Source organism: Pseudopodoces humilis, chromosome 8 (assembly GCF_049639895.1).
Source record: "Pseudopodoces humilis isolate 2021_Gansu_Grassland_sample_001 chromosome 8, ASM4963989v1, whole genome shotgun sequence".
Classification (NCBI taxonomy): domain Eukaryota; kingdom Metazoa; phylum Chordata; class Aves; order Passeriformes; family Paridae; genus Pseudopodoces; species Pseudopodoces humilis.
In genome coordinates, this window is record NC_142207.1 from 22531664 (window position 1) to 22557247 (window position 25584).

Genomic DNA, 25584 nt, shown 5'->3' on the forward strand with positions numbered 1-25584 from the left:
AGAACAGCAAGCAGAAAAGGTGTCTGTTTTGAATTGTCACAGATCTTGGCTCCAGCAGGAGTGTGTTTCTTAGGAGGCAGTCTTCAGAAGGTGGTGGCACGATGTAAATAATTATTTAGGTGCCTCTCTGTGAGTATCTGGGCTCAGGATGATATTCTTGCATGGATATCTGTTTTGTCTGGAGATACTCTGTGTTCAATATGGCATCATTTCTTGAGTGTGCAGTCATGTCTGAGTGTTAATGCATTTTTGTCCTGATCTGATTTAACATGGTGCAGGACAGCACCTTTCTCCACACCCATCTGCAGCTAGCTGTGCTGTGCTGACCCTTGGTGTGCTGTCAGCACAGTGAATGTGGAAGGGCACTATTTCAAAATTAGAAGGGCAGTGGAGAAGATATGTCATCTGCCTGAAGCTAACATCTCATTCAGGGAACAATTTTATCCAAGGTTAATGGAAGATCAGACACTGTATCAGTCAGCTGAAGCAAGATCACAGCGATCTGTTAAACACGGAGAAGCGTAACTCCGTTCCTGAACTGTCATGATGTACCTGCAGCATTTTGATAGGGTTTGACAGGTGGTGTTTGACTATTTATTGACACAGATATCCTCTGTGCTGCTCTAAGTATCTGTTTTTCTCTTCGTGGGTGGAAATTAGAGGTTTGGGTGGAGAGAAGTGAGAGAAATTTTCTGCTATTAGTGAAGCGGTGATGTACCGACAGTGGCTGAGAAAACAGTAATGGGAACGCCCCCTGCACTGGGTAAGCCCTGGCCAGGAGCCAAATGACCCCCCAACCACACACTCCCCTGCCTCAGTAACACCTTTGATACTGCAGGTGAGGGCACCACCTTTGAGAGAGGGTTTTTAAAAAAACCTGAAGAGTTCTTAATTTAACTGCAGGATTCTTATGAGGTACTGATGATAATGCGGTGGTCAGTGGTATCTAAGGGAAGTCCTGAGGAGTTACTGCATAATGTCATGATATTACGCAGGATAATGCCCCCATACCAAGCTTTTGTAAACTTTGCCTGAGAATTGCTGTAAATTACTTAAGCCTTTCTTTAGGGTTTTTTTAAAATAATACCACTTTCATCTTCTGTGAGAAAGCAGAACAATGCATTTGTGTTTGTGCTGGGTAGTTGTTGGGGAGTAAAAGATTGGGAGATGTGTTGGATTAAATAGTCAACAGATTTCTTTGCTGCAGAGCTACTTTGGAGTGAGGGTATGTTCATTCATCCTTTCTCTCACATTTTTCTTTATTAAGGTGCAGTTCAGCTGAGACTGACTTCCTGTTTGGCTATCCATAAACTGTGAAACAGAAGGATGCAGGAGACTATCCCCTGCCTTTTCGTCCATGAGTGATAAGAGCACAAGATCATTAATACAAGTTTGCTGCAAAGATGAGTTCAGAGGAGAAGAGTATATCTCCAGCTCACAAAACATCCACTCCATCACATAGAAGTGCCTCCTCCTCATCATCCTCTCAGAGAGACAGGAGGCAGGTAAGGAGATACTCCAGTTGTTTGTACCATCCAGTGGGATGACACATTTATTCCTGTAATGGGGCTGTTAGTTCTTGTTAGCTCTAGATTTTTTTGCTTATAGCATTGGATGATAGCACTAGAGCCAAAACTTGTTGATTTTCTGAGTTTACTTTTTCCATTTCCTGAAGTGGCTTGAAAAGGATTTAGAAGCAACATGGGCACTATGTACAGCACTGGAACATGAAGTATATAATCTCATGGACAAGTAAGGAACATGCTCTGAAGTATTTTGGGACTTGGTTTCTTTGGCAGCATGATCCTACAGTTGCTTAAAGTCGTTTTGTGTCACCTGTGAATATCTCTTTTTGTAAATCCAACAACAGAGATGCATTATCCTTTTGGAAAGTGGTAATTCAGTTTAAATACCATGTCGTTCATCCTTTCTGTAAACACCTAATGTTTTAAATATTATTTGTTTCACTATAAATTAACACTGATTGTACTACCTCATAGAGTACTAATCCAGTTATGTTAGACTTCCATTTTTAAGAGACTCTTGTTTATGTGGTTGTAATTCTCCAGGATCTCTTTGAGTGAAGACTGTATTAATTCCCCTCAAAACAACTTGAGCTTTCCTGTGGGGTTTTTTTGAGGGCTGAGTGTACAGTGTGACCACAATATCAGTGGGAGCACTTCAGAAAATATCAAAGCTCTCTACTAGGTTTCAGATAAATTCATGCATGCATATTTTACAAATGCAAAGGTTGATACAGAAAAACTGATTAGAACAGAAACATACTTTTAAACTGTCATCCATGAAAAAGAGTTAAATAATTTTAAAAAATTCAAATAAAAATCATTGGCTTAGGAATGTTTTCTCAGCTACTTGTATGGAAGTTCTGATACTATTTTCTCAGCTGCTGCTGAGGAAGTTTCTTCCCTTAACACTTAAGAAAATTTTGAAATGCAAGAATTTTTAATGAAAACTCTGAAATTTACAGCTTTGAATGTAAATAGCCTCACCACAAGGTACTTTTTAAATGTTGAATCGGGAGAAGAATTCTGATGTATGCTTAATAAAAGGCAGTAAATGTGTGTGGAATTTTTAATAGCTTCCATTGCTTAAGTAAATACAAAAAGTATTTTCTCACAGATGATAAATATTTTCCCTTTCACAGTGTACAGGATTTTGGATAGATGCATTTAGTTAATTAAGTTTTGGTTAGGATATAACCTTTTAATTTTTCATTAATTCCGTCTGGAGCAAGAATTTTGATATAATTTGTTTAAAGCATTGGTGTATTTTATTTCCCACATTTAAGCCCAAAGAATGTAAATGCAAGACTCACATGAGCTGCTACTCTCAGCTAAGAGCCTGTTCACTGAGTTTTCTTTGTAATTAGGTAGTTTGACACAATCATGCAACTAGAATTAAAAATAAAAAAAAAAAATTACCTCTTGGGAATACATTTTACCATAAATCTAATGGCTACCATATCTGTTACCATAGCAACAGTACAGTGCAAGGTATACCTGTCATTATAATGAAATGGATGCTTAACTTTAAGTCCATATTTGATCACGGAAACGTGAAGTATGATTTTAAAATAAAGCTATAAAGGTTGATGGTGTGATGCATGCAGAGGATCCCATAAAGTGTGGTGATGCTTAACGATGTACTTAGGCATGCAAATGTGGACTGGAAGAGCTACTCTGAGGCATTTGTTTTTTTGCCTTAGTTCTTTCAGTGTTAAAGGCAGGAGAATGAACGGGTGAGCAATTTCCTCTGCAGAAAGAAAGAGAGCTGCAGCATGCAGCGCAGCATCAACTGCAGTGGTGCTGTGCCCAGGGAAAGGAGCATGCACGCTTCCTCTCTGCATGTAGACACAGCCAAACACCCATTTCATCTCACCATCTACTGCAACAGCTGTACTTTTAATCTCTTTCCTAGCTTGTGGTATTATTTTTATATGTTTTGTTTTTCATAGGCTTTTGCCCAAACACAATGATAGCAGGGGGTAGGGGATTTTGTTTCAGGGACTATCAGATTTTACTTTTAAAAGGCTTTGAAATTCTATCTTGCTGCGTCCTTGGACTCTTCAGAAGAGCTAGTGCAAAAGCAGCCTTCCAAATTGGTAATATAAATTAATATGGAAAGTGATGTGACTGGATGAAGTGCCAATGTAGCTTTTATTGTCATATGTGAGGATAACACTGGATATTTCTAGATGGTTAATGATTGAAACCTTCTCATCATATAATTCAGTCAAAGTCATACCAGCAATTATGGAACAGTTTCCCAATAAATTATAGTACAGGAAGCTGAATGAGTTTGAACACGACTATGATAAATAATTTCAGGGAGAGTGGAAAATGTCGTGCTGTATATAATGCTTGCATTTTAATGTAGCTTTTTTATTTGTACAGTATACATCACCTAAGAGAATTAGCAGTCAACAAAAGCTTTGACATTGCCAATTTGCAGGCTCCATGACTAAGAAATAGATAAATGGATAGACTAATGAAGCCAGCAATAACTAAAAAAACTGATTTCAGGTTTTTGTCATTCATTTTCATTACAACCATGTTTAATTTAGATGATTAGACAGTAGAAGGCCCAGAAACAAACTGTTTTGTTTAACTCCTGAGCTGGACAGGTTGGCAAGGCAGTTGTCATACCCTCGATAAGGAACACTTTAGCAGGGAGCAGCAACCGTTTTTCCTGCTGTGGAACTGTTGCAGAGCATGAAACCTGTCACTTCCACTGTCAATAAGGTACAAAAGGTAGCATAAAACGTGCAATTCTGATAGCCTTTTTTTGTGGGCCATGCTAACAAGGTAGATTCTTGTGTTTCATCCCTTATGTAACTCTGAAAAGGCTAGCTATGTACTGCTGCACAGCAAAATGGAGCAAAACAAACAACTCTTAGAAGTACAGCTGAATATGGTAAAATTGTATGTTGTATATTCAGTTTTATGGGTATAAGTTCTTTATGAATATTCTGTATTTTTTTATTGGTGAAGTATGCAGCTCATAAGGCAGACTGTAGTACATTATATATTCTCTGCAATGTGTGGGTAGTTATATTGTGCTGAGAAGAAAGAAATAAGTACATCATAGGGTTAATAATTGGCAAATTGGAGCCTGACCTCAGGCTACTGAACTGAGGGAGTGATACAGAAGGAGAGTAAGAATATTGAAACTGTGAAAAAGGGGAAGATTTTGGCTTTTCTGACCAACCTCTAAAAGCTAGCTAATACATGATGTGGAAATAGATGTTGCAGTGTTTTCTATTTTAAATGTCAGGATTTCTCTTCTAATGTCTTAATTTTCTTTTGGGTCTTTTCTGTGGGAGAGATGGTCAGCTGTTCTCTCATTCTTGTTGTGTTTTTCTTTATCAGTTTACTTCTTCAACAAATCCTTGGTTCTTTTCCTACACCGCTACCTCAGAAGAAGAAAAGCTTTTAGTCCTATTGCATTTAGCCTTGTGTGGTCACCTTTCTACCAGAGGAGTTTTCATATTTCAAAACACTGTTGTCTTTTAGCCATATGTAAAGAGGGAAAGGTGAGGGCTTTGAAGGAAGAGGAAATAAGATTTTCCAGAGCAGCAATCTGCTTTTCAGGTTTTAATATGGCTTGTTGTTTGCTTAGGATTGGTTTTTTTTCCCTTCTATACAAGCAGTATTGACTAATAGAAGGGGTGTACCCAAGGGATTCACAAAGGACTGAGTTTGGGCTCAGTTTACCTGGTCATGACATTTAGAAGCAGAGTGTGATTCCAAGGCTCTGGTCTTGCCTAAGGGTCTGCGCTGAAAAATGCCTGTTTACCTTTTTACACCACTGTATTTTAATTGTCAAAGTTGTCCCCTGGAGGTGGCATTTCCTGATTTCCTGAGGTGGGTGTCACCATTTTGTAGATGCTTAGACAGTGCTGCTCATACAAGATTGCGATGTGATATAACCTAATGTATTCCATGTGGAAGAGACGTCTGAGTGCATTTATGTACCTTCTTTATTCTGAAAGTGGGTAGCAGCCTACATGCTTGCTCACTGCTGTCAGCCTGATGTGACATCTGGGAAAAATATTCTTGTTGGTTACCTGTAGATTTCATTTGTTCCTGTCTCCCTGTGACTTGTAAAGAAAGAAAGGCAAGGATGTAGACACGGTACAGACCTGAGAACATGCAGCCTTACTTCTAGCTCTGCAGCAAAGCAGAGACTTTTAGAAGCCTTTTTACTTTGCAGTAGTCAGTGAGAAGTATTTGAATAATAATTATTAATCTCTCTGAGAGTTTCAAACTAAAGAGGCTACTAAATGCCAAGTACTGTTTTTACAGTGATGTAATTCTCTTGTGTTCGCTTTCCTAATTAACTTTCTTCACATAAAACTATTCAAGCAGGATTAGAGCAGGAAGTGTTGAGTACTTTAAAAGCAACAACTCACTGGAGCAAGCAAATATTCTGAGGGAGCCAAAGAATGAAATATCAGAATTGTTAACAAAAACATGCAATTATTCTTTAAATTGATTAGTTGCTGCTACTCCACGGCATTTTTTTTTTCTTGTGCCTTTGACAGAGTGTGAAAATGTTCCTTAGGTTTGGAAGGTAGTGGGTCTTACTTCAGTGTCTGAAAAAAATGTCTGGAGCAATGTAACTTTTAAAGTTATAGAGTATTCATGTAAATGTTATGTTAGGTTCAATGCCATAACACTTTATAAAAATGAAATCATAAATCTCAGACATGTAAGATTTTTATCATTTAAATGATAAAATTGCTGAGTGAACATCTACACTAGATACAATCAGAAGGTGGCTAAACTTACGAAGTTCTTTGGACAGGTGTGTCTGGGGATGGGATAGGAACCCCTGCAAGTGAGACTCAGAAGGAATGGGTACAGATTGATCCCAGGGGTGAGGCAGACCCTTGGGTAGTGATGCTGACGGGTGCACTGGAACTATGAGACATTCTCCAGTGCTGGGAATTTTTGTGGGAAGGCTGCTGGCATATATGGCAGCAGCACATGCCCAGGATCCCAATACACCTGGGTTCATCAGGCTGGCTCAGTGTGTGTGTGAGGCTAGCCTGCAGGCACACAGCAGATGTCCTTCATGTTGTGCCTGTCTTTCTGCCTAGAATTTACCTGAGAGATAGACAGCAAACAGAAGAAGTACTTCTGTCCATGTGCGTGGGATGTGCCTCTGCAGTCTGGATTTGGAGATACTTGGATCATGACTGCTCCTGCCCTTGGTAATACCTGTAGTGGTTTAGAGTGTGGTCTGGAGCACACACATGGAGATTAATAGATGGAGATGCTGTCTCTTCCCAAGAAAGACTTGGCCTTAAAGCTTAGAAAAAATAAAATGGTCTGGAGCAGTCAAGGACAGTGATAGCATTTATACCAGGGCTGTGTGTACACATTCCCTGAGCTTCATAAATATTGCTATCTCAGTTATCCTACCTCTAGGAGTGCTTTACAGGTTTCATGGAGAATGCTGAAGTTCAGATGTGAGCTATGAAGAAAGATTTCTTTTTTAAAAATATGTCAGTTTGATTGGAAATGGTGCCTGTAGCTATCTTCTATTACAGAACCAGGGGAATTTCCCTCATAGAAGCTTAATTACCCATGCAAATGATGACAGATAATTTAAGATGGCATACAGTCCTATGTATGCATGTCTCACTTTTGTTGGGAATACAAAAACTCAAAGTGCAGCACACACACACACACTCATACAAAAGTTGGAAGGAAAAAGAGCAACTCTTCTGAAGTGCCATTGAGGATTTCTGGGAAACAAATGAGAGAGAAGAAAGAGAAGCATTGACTGTATTTTTATTTCCTCAGTGAAGAGGAAAGGCACGAAAGTGAAGAGGGAGGGTGATGGCAGGTATGATAAGGAGGCTTCTGTTTTCCAGACACTCTTGTGTGATTGAGATTATCCACATGCAAAATATACAAATGTATTAGTCAGAATAACTGTGTGCCTTAGTAATGCTATTTGCTTTTCTGATACCTCTCTTTTCCTGTTTTTATTAAATACTTTATACCCTGGAATTGAAAATGAAGCGATTACATAAAAATATTTTTTTTTCCCCTAGTAGAATAATATTTCATGTAAAAAAAAAATTGGATTAAAATTTTTCCAACCTCTCTTTTTCCTATCTCATATATTTTTATACTGTGTATATTGAAGTTTAAAGGATATTGAGAAAGGCTAAGATGGTAGCTTACAGAAGGAAGTGAAAGTCACAGGAAGAAAGGTCTTTCTTCTGAACCTATGCATCTTTTAAAGAGATCCAACTTTTTCATTTATTATTTGTGTTAACATTGACTCCTTTTCATGTCTAGAATGTTTCATTCATAGAAAAATCAACACATCAAGGAATGATTTTCTTTTGTGTATGGAATTTTATTTTCCTGCCTTTTTTCTTTTAAACTGTATCAGCATCATTAATATGAACAGCTAGCCTGAGACAATTTAACAGAATATCAAGTCTTTTAATTGTGATTATTCAATAGTCATAAAAAAGCTTTCTATCATTAGCTTAAGTTTGAATTCTCTCTGTCAGGCACTGTAAATTTATCTGTTCCTGCTATCTTAAGGTAAGTGCAAAGGGAGAAAACTGACATTAACACCCAGGCTGTGACTTGGTATTGTTCTGGTAGAAGGAAGGTTGCTGTTACAATGATAGATAGCTCTTTTCTGCTTTATCCAGTTGTGCTAATGATTCCCTCCAAGAAGCTCTTCATGAGAGCAAGAGCTTATTTGTCTTCAGAATTTATCAAAAATCACCTTGAAAAGCAAAGGCTTCCTTGCTGCCAGAGCCTAAAAGCATTGACACAAAGTACAGTAAAAGCTGGAGTTCTGGAAGGGGCTGACAGAGAGCTCCTGAGCTAACAAATCCTTGACATTTCTGTTACACAAGAAGGGTTTACTTTGCATATCCCAGGAAAGAGGTAGGCATACATACCTGGATTTTATTCATGTGCTACAGAACTGCACCTTATATATATACTTGTCTTTCAGTAAAAAGGTTACAAAAAGAAAATGTTGCTCTTAAATACATTTCTGTACAAGATGAACATGTGTTACAAGAAGAAAAAAGCCATACTAACTGTGTTTGCTATTCACAAGGTACTGCTGTGTTCCTTTGTCTGTTAGCTGATAGCTGAGATTGCTGAAAACAGCTATGGAGCAGTGCCAATAGAAAAGACTGAGGATAAGAATAGGACCATGATGACTTTATAAAATTTAAAAAATGTGCTAGAAAGGAGAAATACATTGAAGAGATGTGGTTGTTTTGCTTTGCACTCACTCTTCTCTCCCGAAATGTATTCAAGAATCTGTCTTTCTTCCAACATTAACAGGAGGAAAGCCAGAGGTGGCTGAGAATCAGCCTAAGAAAAAAGCAAGTTTCAAGATTATAACCTTGAAAATAATGCAACCTTAGCAAATAGTATTGCAGATTAACTTGGCATGTATCACATCTTGTTTAGAAAGTATAAAAATTGGCGTGTATGCAGTCAAATCCGTATCTACCGTACAACTTCTGTGTTTCAGAGAGACACGAGTGTCAGACTTGTCTTTTACTGGATATTCTACCTCTGCTTACTCAAAATCTCTTTCCTTTCCTTGATTTTCCTGTGAAAACAGTTGAATGCCATTAGTTTTAATAGAAATTCAGACTCAGTAAGGAAAGGTTAGGGTCTTCAGCCTCTGGTCTGATGAGACCAACCCTGCCATTGGAATGGGGAGGAGAATCAGAGGAAAGAGAAGGTAAAACTTGAGAGTTGAGATAAGAATGGTTTAGTAATTGAAATAAAATATAATAATGACTGTAATAGAAAGAACAAGAGAGAAAGAAATGAAACACAAGAAAGGCATGTGATGCCCAGTACATTGGCTCACCACCTGCAGTTGAGGCCCAGCCCATCTCCAGCAGTGATCAGCCTCTCACCTCCACCTCCCTCAGTTTATACACTGTCCTTGACCTTCTGTGATGTGGAATATCCCTTGGGCCAGTCCAGGTCACCTGTCCTGCCCATGCCCCTGCCAGCTCCTCAAGCACCTCCTCACTGGCAGAGTATGGGAAACTGAAGTGCTTGATTTAGGGTAAGAACTACTCAGCAGCAGCCAAAGCATCACTGTGCCTTCAACACTGTTCTCATACTAAATCCAAAACACAGCACTATACCAGCTATTCGCAAGGAAATGGACTCAGTCCCAGCCAAAACCAGGACAGCAAGCTCTATGAGTCATTGAGCTCCAAAGTGAGAAGCTGGCAAGACACATGGAAGGATATTGTAAAACACGTTTTCCATTCCTGCCTTCCAGTGAAGATGAGAATGATACAACATCATAGCACTATTTTATTTTCTCCATCAATTTCCTTCTCCTTCATGTCTTTGGGGAAAAAAGGAAAAAAAAGCAAGGTGGAACAAGCTTTTGTGTTCCCCATATGGCATGCTAGGGTTATTTTGAGGCAAATGTGTGTAACATATGTAGTGTATGTTGTAGATAATAATAAAGATGGAGAAAAGACGTTAGGATGAAGATTTTTGCAATGGAATTACATAATAATTTGAGTTAAACTAGTAATTGTGTTGAGTTAGTTTTCAAGAGCACATGGAATTGGCTAGTGCTGGCATTTTCCTCTAAGAGAAACCATCTATAGTGCATAAATAATCCTGGAACATGGGGGGAGTCAGGAATGCAGCAATGCAGACGCTGATTTTGTCTGTCTGTATTTTTGGGATGAGAGGAATAAGAGTACCAGGTTGATTGATATCCCTAGCTCAATGGATTATCATTCATTTTTTTGGTTTAATTATAAGTAAACCCCAAAAGCTGTGTTGATCTGCCTTTTTCTTCCTCCTTATCAGCATTTTTATTACTGCTTCCTTTACCAACTCTGTTTTTCATGTTAAAATACATAAAAAACCCCTTGACAATAATATCAAGATTTAAATAATTTTTATTTCTTTGATTCTAAATAACTAAGCTCTTGGACTGTAAAATTAGCTGCATTTTAAAATGGCAAGCAATTGTGTGATTTCTAGCTGTAATTTTGCAGAAAAATAACATGCATTAATGGAAAACATTTTTCACCAAGTAAGGTCTCTTAATATTATGCTAGAGACATGTCACAAATCTGAAAATATGATCTTGCGTCAGTGTAATTGTGGTCATGAGTAAAGAGAATTGAAAAGCAAGCATATATAGACAACAAGCCAACACTTCTGGAAGTAAGGAATGTAAAGAAGGCAATTTTATTTAAAAGGTGTTCATTTTCTAATTTTCAAACAAATAGCTGAATAAGTCAGCATTCATTAAAGTGCTGCTGGCTAATAATGTATTTCTCAACTGAAGTGGAACTGTAATGACTGAAGGCTAATTAAAAAAAAAAAAAAAAAAAGGCACAGAACCTTCCTGACTTAAAATCATGTAATTGAAAATGTCACTGGAAATCTGGCAAGCTAAGGGCTGTTGGGCTACTCCTCTCTAAATATTGTACAAAATGAAATTGCAGTTATGTAACAACAAACTGCACCAGCTGCTACATAGGAGACCTTCAGAACATCTGTGTTGGGCATTGCTCCATCTCAGGATGGATGGATTCCTGCCTGCCAGACAAAACTGGCAAGAAAGTTGGGAATCATCCTGATTATGTTAATCAAGAGACATTTTAATCTTCCTTAGAGGAGCAAATTTAGGTTCTTTTGTATATTGTTAAAATGTCATACTCTTTATGTAAGTAGCATTTCCTTTATTTGGTAAGAAAACTTATTTTCATTAGGAACTTTGTGGTTCTCAGCTCAAATTAGTTTATTAAATTATTTGATATGTAACATAGACACTTGTGCTACATACATACATATTTCTTTTCATCATCTGACTAGTAAGCCACACTAGACTAAATCAGTAGGTTGAACTTCCTTTGATAAAGCTGAAGTTTTTAAAGCATAAATGACAAAGCTTTTCACTGGTTGGCCCTGGAGTAACGTAATACTGCTGCTTTTTCACATTATTCACTGTAAAATTTAATTAAAAGTAACTGAAAATAAATGTTGATTATCATTGCATGGAGGCAGGGACGCTGATCAAACTCCACTGAAAACAGAGATACTCCCTATATTTTCCTATTCTCATTCACAGTCACAAGTTGAAAGAGAACAAGGAAGGTCTGTGTGTTGCTCTGCAGCAAGATGTGGTCTGTGTTCTACATAGGCATTTAAATTAATAGCTGTGTTTATTTTCATTTAGGTTTGTTATGGTCCTTATGTACTTAATCATTTGTATAAACAATAATATTTACATTTCCATTTTTATGTGCTTTTATATTCCCTGATTGTTTCTGCTGCTGCTGGTACCTGGGTAATCTCTTCTTCAGTCAATGTAAAGTAGCTTAATTGTGAACAAAATTTAATTGGCATTTTCAGTTGAGAAAAACATATGCTTCTCAGAGGGTAATTGCAATTGCAAGTTTGTCATTGTGCTGTGTGTCCTGGAAATGAAGTACTTTTATTTTTTGCCGAAGAGATACCAATGACATGTTGTGGTAGAATTCTTACCAAACAGCAGTATGAGATGTAGCAAAATTTCACCAGAGAAAGAAATGCAGATCCATACATGAGGATTGTGGTCATTGTGGTATCAAAAATGCTTTTTCTTTTATAAAATAGGAGTGAAACATTTATGGAAAATGGAAAGACATATTTAGATGTCTTTTAAGAACAGCAATTTTTTCAGGACTAGTAGTGACATTATGTATTTCATTTTTATTACACTGTTTTGAAGATACAATTTTTATAGTATTGTCATATGTAAAAACAGCTGCAGTGTTTTAAGATCACGGTGTTCCATGAATGTTCACCAGCAAGCCCATCAGCTGAGACACAGTAACTGATCTTGTTAATACCTGTAATCTGTTTAAAAGCATTCCTGTAGTGCATGACTTTATCTTAGCTGAGAAGCCAATAACAAAATGCTAAGGTGTGATAATGAATATTTTAGAGGCAGTAGTATCTTATGTGAAGTGAATGTAGGGCAGTGGTGACTGCACAGTATGTGCACTCAGTGTCTTGTATATTAACAGAAAACATGATAAGTCTGGTTAGGAGCACTTAGAATCTCTGTAGATGTAAGAGCTGGATTACTTGTTTTTCCTAGCTCTTTTTTTGTTCAACATCATTTCTAGGTTAAACTAAAGAAATTAAAAACCCAGTAATAAAAAAGGAGAAGTATATTGCTTCTGAAGGCAAACCATTTGTTCATTCAAGTCATGGATGGGTGGTATTTTGTGTTTTGAGCCATGATGTTGTCTTTAATTATTTTTTTAGAGTGTTCATATTTTGGAGCGAAAGGCTTCTTCAGGAAGCACAGACCCTTCTTTAAGCAAGCAGTTCCTTGAAAGTGATCATCTCTCTCTATCCAAGGTAAGCAAAAGCCTGGGATGGAGTCTGGGCAGTGTTTCCCTCTAGAGTTACAAAATAGTTTGACTAACACTTCAGGGACAGGGTTTTGTATGATTCTACCACTGAGTATATTGTGAGTCTGCCTTGGAGACTTTATTGTTCTATAACTGAGAACAATAAAGTCTATAACTTATTGTTCTATAACTGAGGTGTAAGAAGAGCCAGTAATCCTTATTAGTAGATGTTATAGTAACAAAATTAAGGATTGGTTTGATTTGGTTTTGGTTTTTTTCACATGGAAGACCCCAGAAACAAATTTTATTTTCTCAGAATATGGGGCTAGAAGGGACTTTGATGATCCTTGTGGGACCCCTCCAACTCAGGATATTATATGATTCTATGACTGAGAAATTTCCCGGTTCAGTCCTCTTATTAAGGTAGAGCAAGTCATATCAAAATCTCAAATTGCTGCCAATAAATATTAGTTTAAAAAATACATCCTAATAACATCCCTTGAGCATAGTTTGAAATTTCAAAGCTCTTGCTGAGACTTTCTTTCCTAAAGCAGAGAAAAGGATGCAACTGCAGGGGTGACATCACTCTTGTAAAAGGTAAAGCCTTGTCTGTGGTGTTTTGAAGTCAATTCTCTCTGGGTAAATTGCTCAATTTTGGAGTAAGTAATTTCAAACAAGTCTAATTCCACATAAAGAAAGCTTCATTTTAAGATACTTCATATGCAAAAGTAAGATTGTTACTGAAAAGGTGAGGGTGCTGTGATGGAATATTTGGTAGAAAAGAAAAATCTGAATATCTGTAAGTTCTGAAACAGACCTGATAAAATAATTTTGAAAGGAAATATTTTGTTCATCCAGGGAAAATGAAATGGTTTATTATTTTTTTTATTTGGAAAAATAAATATTTTGCAGTCAAAAGTTGAGAAAGCAGTTGGTAGTGTCTCCCTTAGTTGCCATACAAGGGGCATGTTCAGAGCCAGGGACTGGAAGCTGTGACTGTGTTCCCCCAGTCGTGCTGCTTTGCACAGGGCTCCTTCTCATGTAATCCCTGAGGAAACTGAAGTCCTAAAGTACTGCTGCTGTAACTGAGAACTGGCCCTGGATGAGGGCTCTTGAAGTGTACCACTTTCAGTTTGTTTTTTCCCCATTTTTGTCTCTCCTTCATAATGGCCCTCGCATTGCACGTATCTCAACACACCAAAACTGTGGGATGAGGCACAGTGAGGATTTTTAGGAGGGTTTTAAGGACAGCTTGTAGCACTGATGCAGCAGGAGACAAGTATCCACACTGCACTGAATAATTGCTCATTTTATCCCTCTGTGTCTGGCCTTTTGTCTAAATGAATAGCTATATGACATTGTGTGATTTCTAGTTGAGAATTAATCAATACTGATGTTATCTAGTAGATAAAAGACTTATGCCTGCAGCTGATGATCTAAAGGAGAAATCAATATGGTGAAGAATCAGTTGGCAGAGATGCAGAGACTCTCTGCTCACCCCAGGGGAGTTAAATTTGTCCCCCTCAAGTGCCAATACTTCCTTGTAGGGAGAAAATAATACGTATGTTCTTCCCTCTATAGAATGGAAATAGAACATTGAAGCAAAACATGGGAAGCTAAAAAAAGGTGCATTTCAAGCAGATTTACAGACAGTGGGATAGTTAGTTTATGGTTATTCAGGGGAAACTAAGCTGAATAAAGATTTCTATTAAAATTTACTGCGGTATTTAGTATTGGGGTAGAGCTTTTCACCCTTCTCAAAATACCAAGATCTTACTGAAAACTGTAGTTTTGAAATTTGCTGTTACTTTTGCAACTATATTTTCATAATAGTAATGTTGATGTTATCAGAGCTGTGTAATTTATTTGGAGGTGTCATGAAAAAGTGACGGCTCTTGGCTCTGAACGGTTGTTTCGGAAATGTGGAGACAATTTTTTTTCTGCTTTGAGTGTTTGATGCTGTATGACCTCCTTCCTCTCTTGTTAACTTTTCATAACATTGCTAGGAGTTATGACAGATCAGCTGAGAAAATGCAAGTTTACAGCTTTGTAAGGTATAATTAGTAAAACATAGTCTGAGGAAGCTGGCAGTAAGAGATTTTTAAACTGGTGCAGAATTCTTTTGATTAATGTAGTAGCAAGAGGATAGAAATATACTCTAAAAGAAAATACGACTCCATCCTTTTCTCTTTAAAAATATTGTTCTTTACCTGTTCACTGTGTTACATTGTAAATCTGGCTTGAGCTGCACCAGTCACTGTGCAAAAGAAGTGGTATGTATCAGAAATATGCTTTAGAAATATGCTTTAATTGGCTCCATGAAAGGCATACAACGGGTTGTATCTCAAATGATACTGTTTCTGTGTTTTTCTCTAGGGAGAAAATTAGTTAGCTTTCCCTATAAATTTCTCATAATACAGTGAAAATGAATGCAGGAAAATAAAAAGAAAATCCTTTTGCAGATTTCTGAAGGCTCAATTAGCAAGTGAAACTATCATAAAATGCCTTTGAAGATTATCACTAGCTACACTCAAAATCAACAATAAAGCAACATCTGCTAGTTTTTCTGATTTGGAGGAAAAACTGGGGCATCCAAAACCAATGTAACTTGTACCTTAAAGATGAGAAAATTTAAATTTCTTTGTGATTAAGAAATATCACAAAAGGCACTCTTGCTATGCACCTTAAGGTAAGGGTTAGAAATCTGAAAATGTTTGCATTTGGTAGTTTTAAACGAGATATAGCTAGACATATAGTGACCATGTAATTTGGTACCTAAATAGGATGATTTAAAAGCCTGTCTCCTCCTTGTTGTCTTGCATTGAAGAATTTGCACCACTCTTAAGTGCAATTTTTCACCATGTGTGTGCAAAATTAATTAATCAATGTATCTTCATGCTTTTTCACCAGGAACCTGACAGCTGGGAAATCATAGAGGGTCTGAAAATAGGCCAGACCAATGTCCAGAAGCCAGACAAACATGAAGGTTTCATGCTGAAAAAGAGAAAATGGCCATTAAAAGGTTGGCACAAGGTAAATGTCTCAAAACCAAGTCAGAATGTTATCACCTTATTTGATGAAGTGGGATTTTTTTTGTCTAGACAAAATTAGGATGTCAAATAAATAGCCACTTTTTCTTCCACCTGTGTAGAGAATTAATTTGGAGACACCGTTTACGGCTCTCAAATCACAGTCCCTGCTGCCTAAGGTTGTATTCTAAGTCCAGATTACATTTGTAAATAACACTGCAGATGCCTTGTGTTTTATGAGGTTTAATCAGTACCCCTTTTGTTCTTTCCAATATATTATATTGAAGCGTTGCTGTGTACTCCAAGGTTGCACTGAGTTTACATTGAAGTTACACAGCAGAGGAGAGCTGAGGGACTGCTCCATGTATCCAAGGTGTTTGTACAGGAGAGCATTCCCCTCCAGGTCTGCTGGCTGAGCAGATTTGTTCAACTTTGTCCTTGAATTTTGTTTCTCTTCTTGATTGGACTCTTCATTGTGAGCATGCAGTGGGACTATGCATTTTTGCTATAAGAGATTTCTATTTAGAAAAATCCCCAAATACCACAAAACTCAACCCCAAACCTCATGATTCTGTTTAATTAATTTGGACACATATCTCCATGCAGGATTCTGCGTTACATCTGGTGTTCATAAACTCTATTTCATACCACAATAATTGCATTTCCCACCCCCTTTTTTAGCAACAAGATGCATGGTATTGATGCTCTCTCATATTTTTGTTCCTGAGGGTACAAAAAAGAAAGTAGAATAATTATAGTAGAATAATTTTCTGAGGCAGAATGCATTTTACTACAAACTATAGTGAAATCATTTGCTATATGTGGTGTTTTTTCTGGGAAAGCACTAACTTTGCTCTTTTTCTTGCTAAACACAGTGGGACTTACTTAGGTCTGAGTCCAAATGCAGTCCATACTGGTATAAATTACACCTTTTTTTCCCAATTTCTCTCTTCTTTCTGGGTGTTGTACTACTAGACATAAGCCTGCTACCCTTTTTTTTCTGCATGGTTATCTACATTTGATGTTTTGGCTTTGTTTTACTTATTCATCAGCCTGATACTTAGGCACTACTTGAATTCAGTCTAGACAGATTAATGGATTTCAAACTGATGTAGCTGAAATATGAAAAAGCACATAAATCCCCCATGCCCAACAAATCAATCTGACCCTTCAAAAAAATCAATAATGAGTTACATAAGAATTTAGGGAATAAACCACTGCTCACACACTTTTAAAATAAATTCTATTAATGTGTTGCTATTTGGCCAAGTGTACATTTTGATAAGGAGCTAATTTATAGGAGAGGAAGATGAGTCCAACTTTCACAGTTCTGTAAAGGCAATCACTCCTGATATCTAGATTAATTTAGAGCAGTTGCCTGTGTAGATAATTTTTACTGTGATTAAGAACTTCACATTTTAGCATCCCTCTCTACTCTACTTTACATTTCACCTTGGCAACTATGTTGAACTTATGTTTTGAAACTTTGGGTTTGTTGATAAGTTGTTGTGGTTTCTTTTTCAATGTTGGCCTGGATATCTTTTAATTTCCATAACAATACTTTGTGCTGAGAGTCCAGTGAGGAACTTCAGAGACACCAATTGTAGCATGTGCTGTGTTAGTGTTCTGCTAGCAAAGCCATATATAGCATCTTTTGTCTATTGAACATGTCATGTTATATTCTGACAGTCCTGAATGTTCTTTAGCAGCATACCAGGTACAATGTATGCAACTTGGTGAACTTATCATTTTCTGAAGTGCAGTGTGCTTTGGAATGAAATGAAGATGAAAGATAATTTTCTTTTGCGTATGCAGCTTAGAGACAGAGCAATATGACATGAACATCATGTTGTTGTGAAGTTTGTTAGTGACCATACCTATGCAAAATAAACTCCCAAAATGTTCCTGTTGTTTTGACATCTTATTAAAGAAGTTTTATCTCCAGGTGTGCTGGTTTCAGCTGGGATAGAGAAAAGCACTGTTTTTCTGCCCTGTGAGACATTGGTACCATCTGTTCTATGACTGACATAATTTCTAGAACCATCTTTGAGGGGGATTTTCTGCTAACTACTGGCCCTGCTTAGTGTTAAATGTTAAATACAAAGTTAAATTAAAGTTTTAAATTAGAGTGTTAATTTAGTAGGTTTACCTGAGGAAACCATTGTCCGTCCTTCCCGTGTCACAACAGCTTTGAGAATCAAGCAGAGTATTTTGCTGTGTACTGGAATTTTGGCATAGATTAATGCTTCAGGTTACACTCTAAAATTAGGAATTATTTGCTATTACTTTGCATGTTTTTAAAGTTAGTGATGATAAATACAAGTTAGTGAATGTCATTTCAAGTCCAGTTTGCTGCTAGGCTTTATCTTTATGCTGTGTGCCAAAGTCTGCATTAACCTGACTGCAAAGCAGCTTGAGTGATCTGGTACAGACAAGCTCAGGCACCTTTAATTGAAGGATAAATACAATGTGAATAGGGGATTCTGCTCTCTGCTCTAAGTCAGAACTGCTCAGCAAATTGAAGGTGTAGCAATAGCCCTGGCACAGGCCAGTCCTGGTAACCCTGTCAGTGAAGATGCAGAGGCCCACCCTGTATCACTAACACCTGAAACATCAGCCCTCCCGTGACCTGGGGATGTTTGGTAAGCTGTCATGTTTGTTCTGGTACTGTATTACCTAGATTAACACTAGAAAATGTCTTCAGCATGAGTTACAATCTCATCTGTACTTCACCAAGTAGAGGTCTGTCATAAGGGCCAGAGTTTTGGATGGTAGACCAGGGTGTCTCAGATGGTCTTCCTTTTGAGATTAAGATTTTGCACTAAGAAAAACTGCTCACTTTCTGGATAAGGAAGGTTGTTAATTTGAATGTGACCAGCTTTTGTGGGAAGAAACACAGGAAAAAAAATGAAGAAACAGATTTAATTAACTCTTTCTTACAGACTTTATTACATTGCCTGGAAAACTGAAAAAATAATACCTTTCATTATCAAAGTTTGTTAAGATAAACCTAGAACATAATGCTGAAAAAAGAGAATCTAGGTTCTTTTGTTTAGAAGATAATTGTTGTCAAAAAACAAGCAAGAAAATTATTTAATACTGTACTTACCCTTGCCTTCCAACTCCGAAACATTCCTTAATCGCTACAGGGTAATCCTTTTCCAGATGAATTGTTGTACACAGTTTAAATTGCATCTACTCATTAAGAAAGAATGTTGTTGGATTTTTTCTTATAATTTCAGAGGTTTTTTGTCCTGGATAATGGAATGTTGAAATATTCAAAGTCACCAATTGATGTAAGTAGAGTTGAAGACTTTAAAACTTTTAATGAAGTTCAGTCTGCTCATACTCACTCTAGGCATATTTATGTAAGTACACCCATGAAAGTTGTTTATGGATTTAAAGATAAAGCATGTAAGATTTTGGTTATGTCTTCAAGAATTCTACATTTTTTACTTCTATGGAAATATACGTTTATTGAATGAAGCTGTGAGAGAGATTAACCTGATCACGTATTTTTCTTTTCCAATTTTTATGTCAGTTCTGGCTGATATAGCTCTGTATATATATATACAGCTCTGGATATGACAAAGAATTGATAATGATGTACTCTAGAGATGTAAAGGTAGCAATAAATTAGTCAGATCAGATACTAATAACTATCAAGTTGTAGTGGCAGGGTGTCAAGTACTGTCTAATTTTCTCTGCTTCTCACTTACCTGTACCTGTGCACTGGTGTGAACCACTTTACAGACCCAAACTTTGGAGTTGGCTTTGTACCAGCACTTCTTGTGAGATACTTTTATCTGACTATAAGTATAATAAGTGGTTAAGTGGTTTGTCTGAGTGCAGCTTTATTTTTTAAGATGGCTTTTTGCTAAAATGTTTATAAATGGGAAACTATTTCAGTACCAGATAGTTTTCTGTTAAATATATCGAAAAAGTGCATGATACTTCTAAAGTTGCACCTTGATTTTTTTATTTTAGATACAGAAAGGAAAGGTCCATGGGAGCATTGATGTTGGTTTATCAGTCATGTCTATAAAAAAAAAGGCTCGTAGAATAGATCTTGACACAGAAGAACACATCTATCACCTAAAGGTAAGAAGTGAAAATACATACTGTATTTTCCATCCTCAGTAGAAACAAACGAAATTGAAAAGATTGTGCAGAAAAGTATTGTCTTGGATGCTTTCTTGATAGCAAATTTTTCTCCAGGTGAAATCCCAGGATTCGTTTGATGCATGGGTTTCAAAGTTACGGCACCACCGATTGTACCGTCAGAATGAGATTGTGAGATCTCCCAGGGATGCCAGCTTCCATATATTCCCCTCAGCATCTACTACAGAGTCTTCACCAGCTGCCAATGTGTCGGATGGAAAGGTGTGCAGTTCTTGGGTTGAAAACTCATGGCTTGCTTGTGGGTAGTTTCAGTGGGCTCTTCTTGTAATGCAAATAAGACAGGAGCATCCACTGTGGGAACTGATGGCCAGCGAAAAGCTGCGAGGGTGTGCAGCTGAAATCAGCTGAAATACTGTCTAATTTAGCCTTACTTCACTGAAATGGGCTGCTGTACAGATCTTGCAAAGTATTCACCACTCATACAATTTGCACTAGCCTTTGTCATCAGGTATAAATCTGTCTCTTTGCTGATTATGTTCTTCCTCTTAAACAGCAGCTTTCCTAACTGGTACCTAGCACAGTCCACTTGTGAGGTTCTTGGTTTGATTCTCCAATATGCTATTCCAAAAAATTTGTGTTTTTGGGAACTTTGGAGATGAATCACAGATTTCACTGAAAACACAGTGCATAATTTGGTTTCTATTCTGACGTAGTATAGTTATTACACTGACAAGGCAATATAAGCCACAGTAAATATAAGCATTTTATTATGCTTTAGGTGCAGCAAAATAACTTCCCCTGGCAGCCTCCTATACCTTGCAGTAACAGCCTTCCTGTCACCTGCACTACTGGTCAGAGTAAAGTAGCAGCTTGGCTGCAGGACTCTGAAGAGATGGACAGATGTGCAGAAGGTTAGACTTTATCTTTTCATGCCTTGTTCTTTCAGCAGAACCACTTGTTGATATACAAAAGAGTTCTGTCAGTAAAGTGGTTAAGTTACATCTTTACATGAACATGTAGTAGCTCTTCAGGTAATGAAAAACTTTTACCTGGTGGTGGGAACTTTGCTCTCTATGAGTTCTGGGTTGTTGCTTTTTAAATTTATCACAATAATCTGTGTTATTTTAATGGATGTCATTGTTCAAATATGATCACTTTTTGAGGTCCAGAGCTGTTGCTGACTCCTGTAGAAATAAAAAGTGTCCAATATCCTTGAAAATAAAACTTTCACTTGGATGCCTTACTACAAGGGATTTGGACACTTAACTTTTATAATGCAATTAAGTTCTAACAATGGACACCATGGCAATAAAAAGTCTGAATTGAAACACCTAATATATTCTTATTTTATATCTGTTAGATCTTGCTCATTGTCAGTCTAACCTTGTGGAACTCAGTAAGCTTCTTCAAAATTTAGAAATACTACAGAGAACTCAGTCAGCGCCAAATTTCACAGACATGCAGGTAAATATGTTTGAACATAAATCATTACACTGAAATATTTGTTCTTTCTGTTAAGGGAAATATAGAGGTGATGTCTGTTAACTCAGAATGTTTTTCTGAAATAATAGTGAATCTTGGATGAAATGTTTATCATATGTTTATTTTAATCTTGTGTAATACTGTTTCTGTTCCTGTGTAGACAAGTAATTATGATGTATTTAGTGTTTGAGTTAAACAGGATAAATCAAATTATTAAGTTATTTGCAAAACAAAACTGAGGACTGTTACAATATAACACATGTATAAATTGAAGTTGTATTTAAGGAGTTTTTGTTGAGTGAGATAACATTTTAAGTTTTTTAAGGATTGGACACCCAAAGACCCTCAAAGATGAAGTTGCATGCTCTAGAAAAGGGGGCATAGTTCAAAGGTCCCAAGTTTTGGACTGTTACCCAGTTCAGGGTGAGTGTTCTTACCAGAAAGCAATGGCAGATCCTAAGTCATCAATACTTTCTTCCACTTTCACTGAATCTTCTTGTCCGTTCAAATATCTGAATAATACCACAACAGAAATCCATGAGGATTTCCAGATAACTTCCTAAATACTACACACCCATGAAAAGAAAGGGTGCCAGTAGTTTTGCTAAAGGAGACAACTGTACCAGGTTGTATGGGAAGGTACAGCTGATCACTGCTCAAATTTCGGGTCCCCAGCAGCAGCGTTTTTCTCCTTACTTTCTAATTTGTACCTGTCTAATGCTACAATTCTTGACTAACTTGCTGTATTGTCTGTGTTGCTTGTGTCAACTTAATAGCACTTTGTTGCTTTTAACTATTTGTGTAATGTAGGCTAACTGTGTAGATATTTCAAAGAAAGACAAGCGGGTCACGAGACGATGGAGAACAAAAAGTGTCAGCAAAGATGCAAAAATTCAACTTCAGGTACTGAATGCACTATGTTTTACTTTTCACTGTACTTCTAGATTAAATTCTAAGCATGAAATGATATATTAGCTAAAAGTAGGAAGTCAATGTGCTGTCTTTCCTGTTTCTGATGAGGTAAATTAAATCTCAGTTTGTTGTTCAAAACCTAGAGAAGATAGTGAGAAAAGTACTGATTTTATTATAATTCATATGAAAACATTGCCATCTAGAGAAAGGAGGGGGATCTGAATATTAGTCATTTAAGGTATTTAAAACTCAATATACATACACCATATGGGGATACTGCTATTCCATATCAAAGTTGCAAAGGAGGACAGTTGAACAAGTGACATCAAATTAAAAGCAGAATGAAATACTAAACACACCAGTTGTCTTTATCAAGACCTATACTTGGAATATTGCCAATTATAAGTACTTTCACAAGCCTTCTGTTATGGAAAAGGCTAATATGGGAGCAAATAAAATAACCATAAAATAAATTATGTGAAGCAAGAATTTACTCCATCCTAGAACTGAAAACACAGAAATTATCATAATGTGCATGTATTGCTGCCTTGTGTTTTGTTGGAAGCAGTTGTGTATTCTGAGGTTTGATCCAAAAGCTGATCTTTTTTATTACTAAGCAACTGATAATAAAGACTATTAACTGGCTTTGGGAGCTAACAATCGCCACTGTGATGTCTGCTACTGAGTAAATAAATGTCAGCAACTTTTAATCCATTCAAATATCTTGAAATTAGTAAAAACTTTGAAAGCATCCCCCAATAGGCACATTAAGGGGTTTTCAATTAAGATCAGTAATCTTAAGGAAGGAAAAAGTCATAGTTGCATCAGCTTTCTCATTGCAGCTCTTGCAGTCGATTTTTCTTTTTACCTATTATACTTTGAAAATCACAGTAGGTAGAACAGTGAAGCATCTGTTGGGATTAAAAAGGTATATTAACAAAGGAATTTTTGTGATTGATGTCATGTTCTACTATCTGAAATTGAAGGATCACAGTTTTTCCCTGGTGCTGAATAAAACAGGGAAATTAAAATATCAGGAAAATGCATGTGAGTACTTGGTGCGTACAAAGAGTCAGTCACCACTACATGTTCTTCTTTCATGCCACAGTAACCTCAGAGAAGTCCCATCCACAAAAATGATGGAAGCAGTCAGTGTACGATGATTTATCGTTGGTGATAGTGAATAATGAGCTGTTCCTGTGTTACCTACGCTTTGCCAAAGTAACGCAGGCCTGGGCTTCCATCACAGGCACCTGACTCAAACTGCTGATTGTGGTTTGGCAGGAGTGTGCCTCAGCTCCTGAAACTTTCAGATAGGATTGGTTTGCAGGTTCCCCTGAGAGAGTGTGCATGGCACTACTCTACATGGGTCTGTCACTTCTGGGTTGATAGTGAATTAACTTAGGTCAGCATTAATTCCTGCCAAGCTTCATGCTGTAAATATAAAGCTTATTTTGTTACAATAAAGTATTAAGTTGCTGTTGACTGATTTATAAATTATTTTGCAGTGAAACAGAGACAATAATTTTTTTCTAAATTATATGAAAGACAAAGAATACTTGATGGCTACTCCACTATCTTGCCTAGTTTGATAGACTCAGTTTATTCCTCCAAGGGCTGTCCTGTCTCCTGAGTGCTAGAGCTGTGCTCTGCAGGAAGATGGCCTCAGTGACTCATTGTATTATTCCTAATTTGCCGCTAAAATGTGGATTTCCTCTGATGCCTACATGCCCTTTAAGCTAATCCCCATTTTGTTCTTCTGTTAAGACATTCCTTCTACTTCATTGGCCTTCCTTACTGCTTATTTTTTCAAGACTGCTTCAAGTCTTTCTGAACTGTTTATCAGGATATCTCCTACTGAGAATCATTTTGTCTGATTTGTGATCATTGTTTTCATGGTGCTTACACATAATTTGCTGTTGAATGGTTGACATTTGGTACTAATAAGATTTCTGTTATTATCTGTTACTTTCCTCATACCTCCATACATGCCCTTAGTTTTAGGGGATAATGCTAATATTAACAAACTAACTTTAAACTAATTTCACTGTTGATTCCATTTGGAGTACTAATCTTAACTACATCAAAGGTGTTCTGATAGTACAATGTTGAGAACATCCTTCTGGGGAGCATAAAATTAGGGAGCTTTATATAAAAGTGTGTGCTTTGTGAGTGATGGGGAACGAGTGTGTGATTTCTGCCGACTCAGTATCCTCTGCACATGAGGCAAGGAGGGAATTCTTCCATCCAGGTTTTTTATTGTACTTGTTACCATTCTTTTGTTAATGAGATAGCTTTCTTTGGATTCCTGCTAACACATTCTTGCAGTATGAATGCTAGGTGTGTAATGTATTCTTTCTTGTAAGTAAAGCTGCTTGATTTGTTTCCTAGACATTTATATTTACCACTTAAATGTGCCACTTTGGGTGCAGTTGACTTTGCTCACACAGCTAATCCCTGTAACTAGAGAGGGGTTACTCCCCAAAGTAAAACTGTGCATAGCATGTGTCTATACATTTGCAGGTTTGGGTGTTTACTGTTGCCAAATTGTTTAGAATTAACAGCTGAATTTACAGGCCTTTACTCAAGGGTAATATATGAATTGCTTCTCTTAAGAAAGATTACTTTCATGAAGGAGGTTCATTTTGTTTTTAAAAAGCCTATTTAAAATCTTATGAAAATGGCCTACAACAACAGGTTAGTTGACCTCTATTAATTCATTTTACAAATTACACTTTTGTACAAAAAATGAGCTGTAGGTTTTGTTTTTGGGGTTTTTCTTGTTTGTTTGTTTGCTGTTTTTTTTTTTTTTACATTTATATATTTATTACCCTTTGGGTAAAAGGCTAAGTTATCATTCTCATGAGAGCTTCAAAGGAAGAAAAAAAACCAACACTACTGCAAAACATGAAGACCCAGTGATATTTTGGTTTTCCACAAAAGCTCAAAGTTGTGAACTTCCAAGACTTCACAAGGGGAATAGTGTAATAGAGAGCTGTGTTTTATGGAGTAATCTAAAAAATCATCTTACGTTACTGACACTTTCAGCTCAGAACAAACCAGACCTAGACTAGTTACTACTTTTTCCCTAAAGTAAGTATTTCTTTTTATGGTAACTCAGAT

At 36.9% G+C, this 25584-nt stretch overlaps 1 protein-coding gene across 4 annotated transcripts in view; it reads left to right on the forward strand.

The window, feature by feature from the left end:
- The window catches only part of OSBPL6 (oxysterol binding protein like 6), a 97358-nt gene that overhangs the window by 39277 nt on the left and 32497 nt on the right, over window positions 1-25584 (forward strand). For 3 of the 4 annotated variants that reach the window (XM_088058517.1, XM_088058518.1, XM_088058516.1), the window contains exons 2-10: window positions 1268-1505; window positions 12828-12923; window positions 15827-15949; window positions 19188-19241; window positions 19933-20046; window positions 20164-20328; window positions 20846-20978; window positions 21428-21531; window positions 22360-22452. In XM_088058517.1, the coding sequence (XP_087914643.1) occupies window positions 1404-1505; window positions 12828-12923; window positions 15827-15949; window positions 19188-19241; window positions 19933-20046; window positions 20164-20328; window positions 20846-20978; window positions 21428-21531; window positions 22360-22452 (984 nt within the window). In that variant the 5' untranslated portion in view covers window positions 1268-1403. The remainder of the gene's footprint in view (window positions 1-1267; window positions 1506-12827; window positions 12924-15826; window positions 15950-19187; window positions 19242-19932; window positions 20047-20163; window positions 20329-20845; window positions 20979-21427; window positions 21532-22359; window positions 22453-25584) is intronic. The other variant, XM_005519846.3, reaches the window with a different exon arrangement.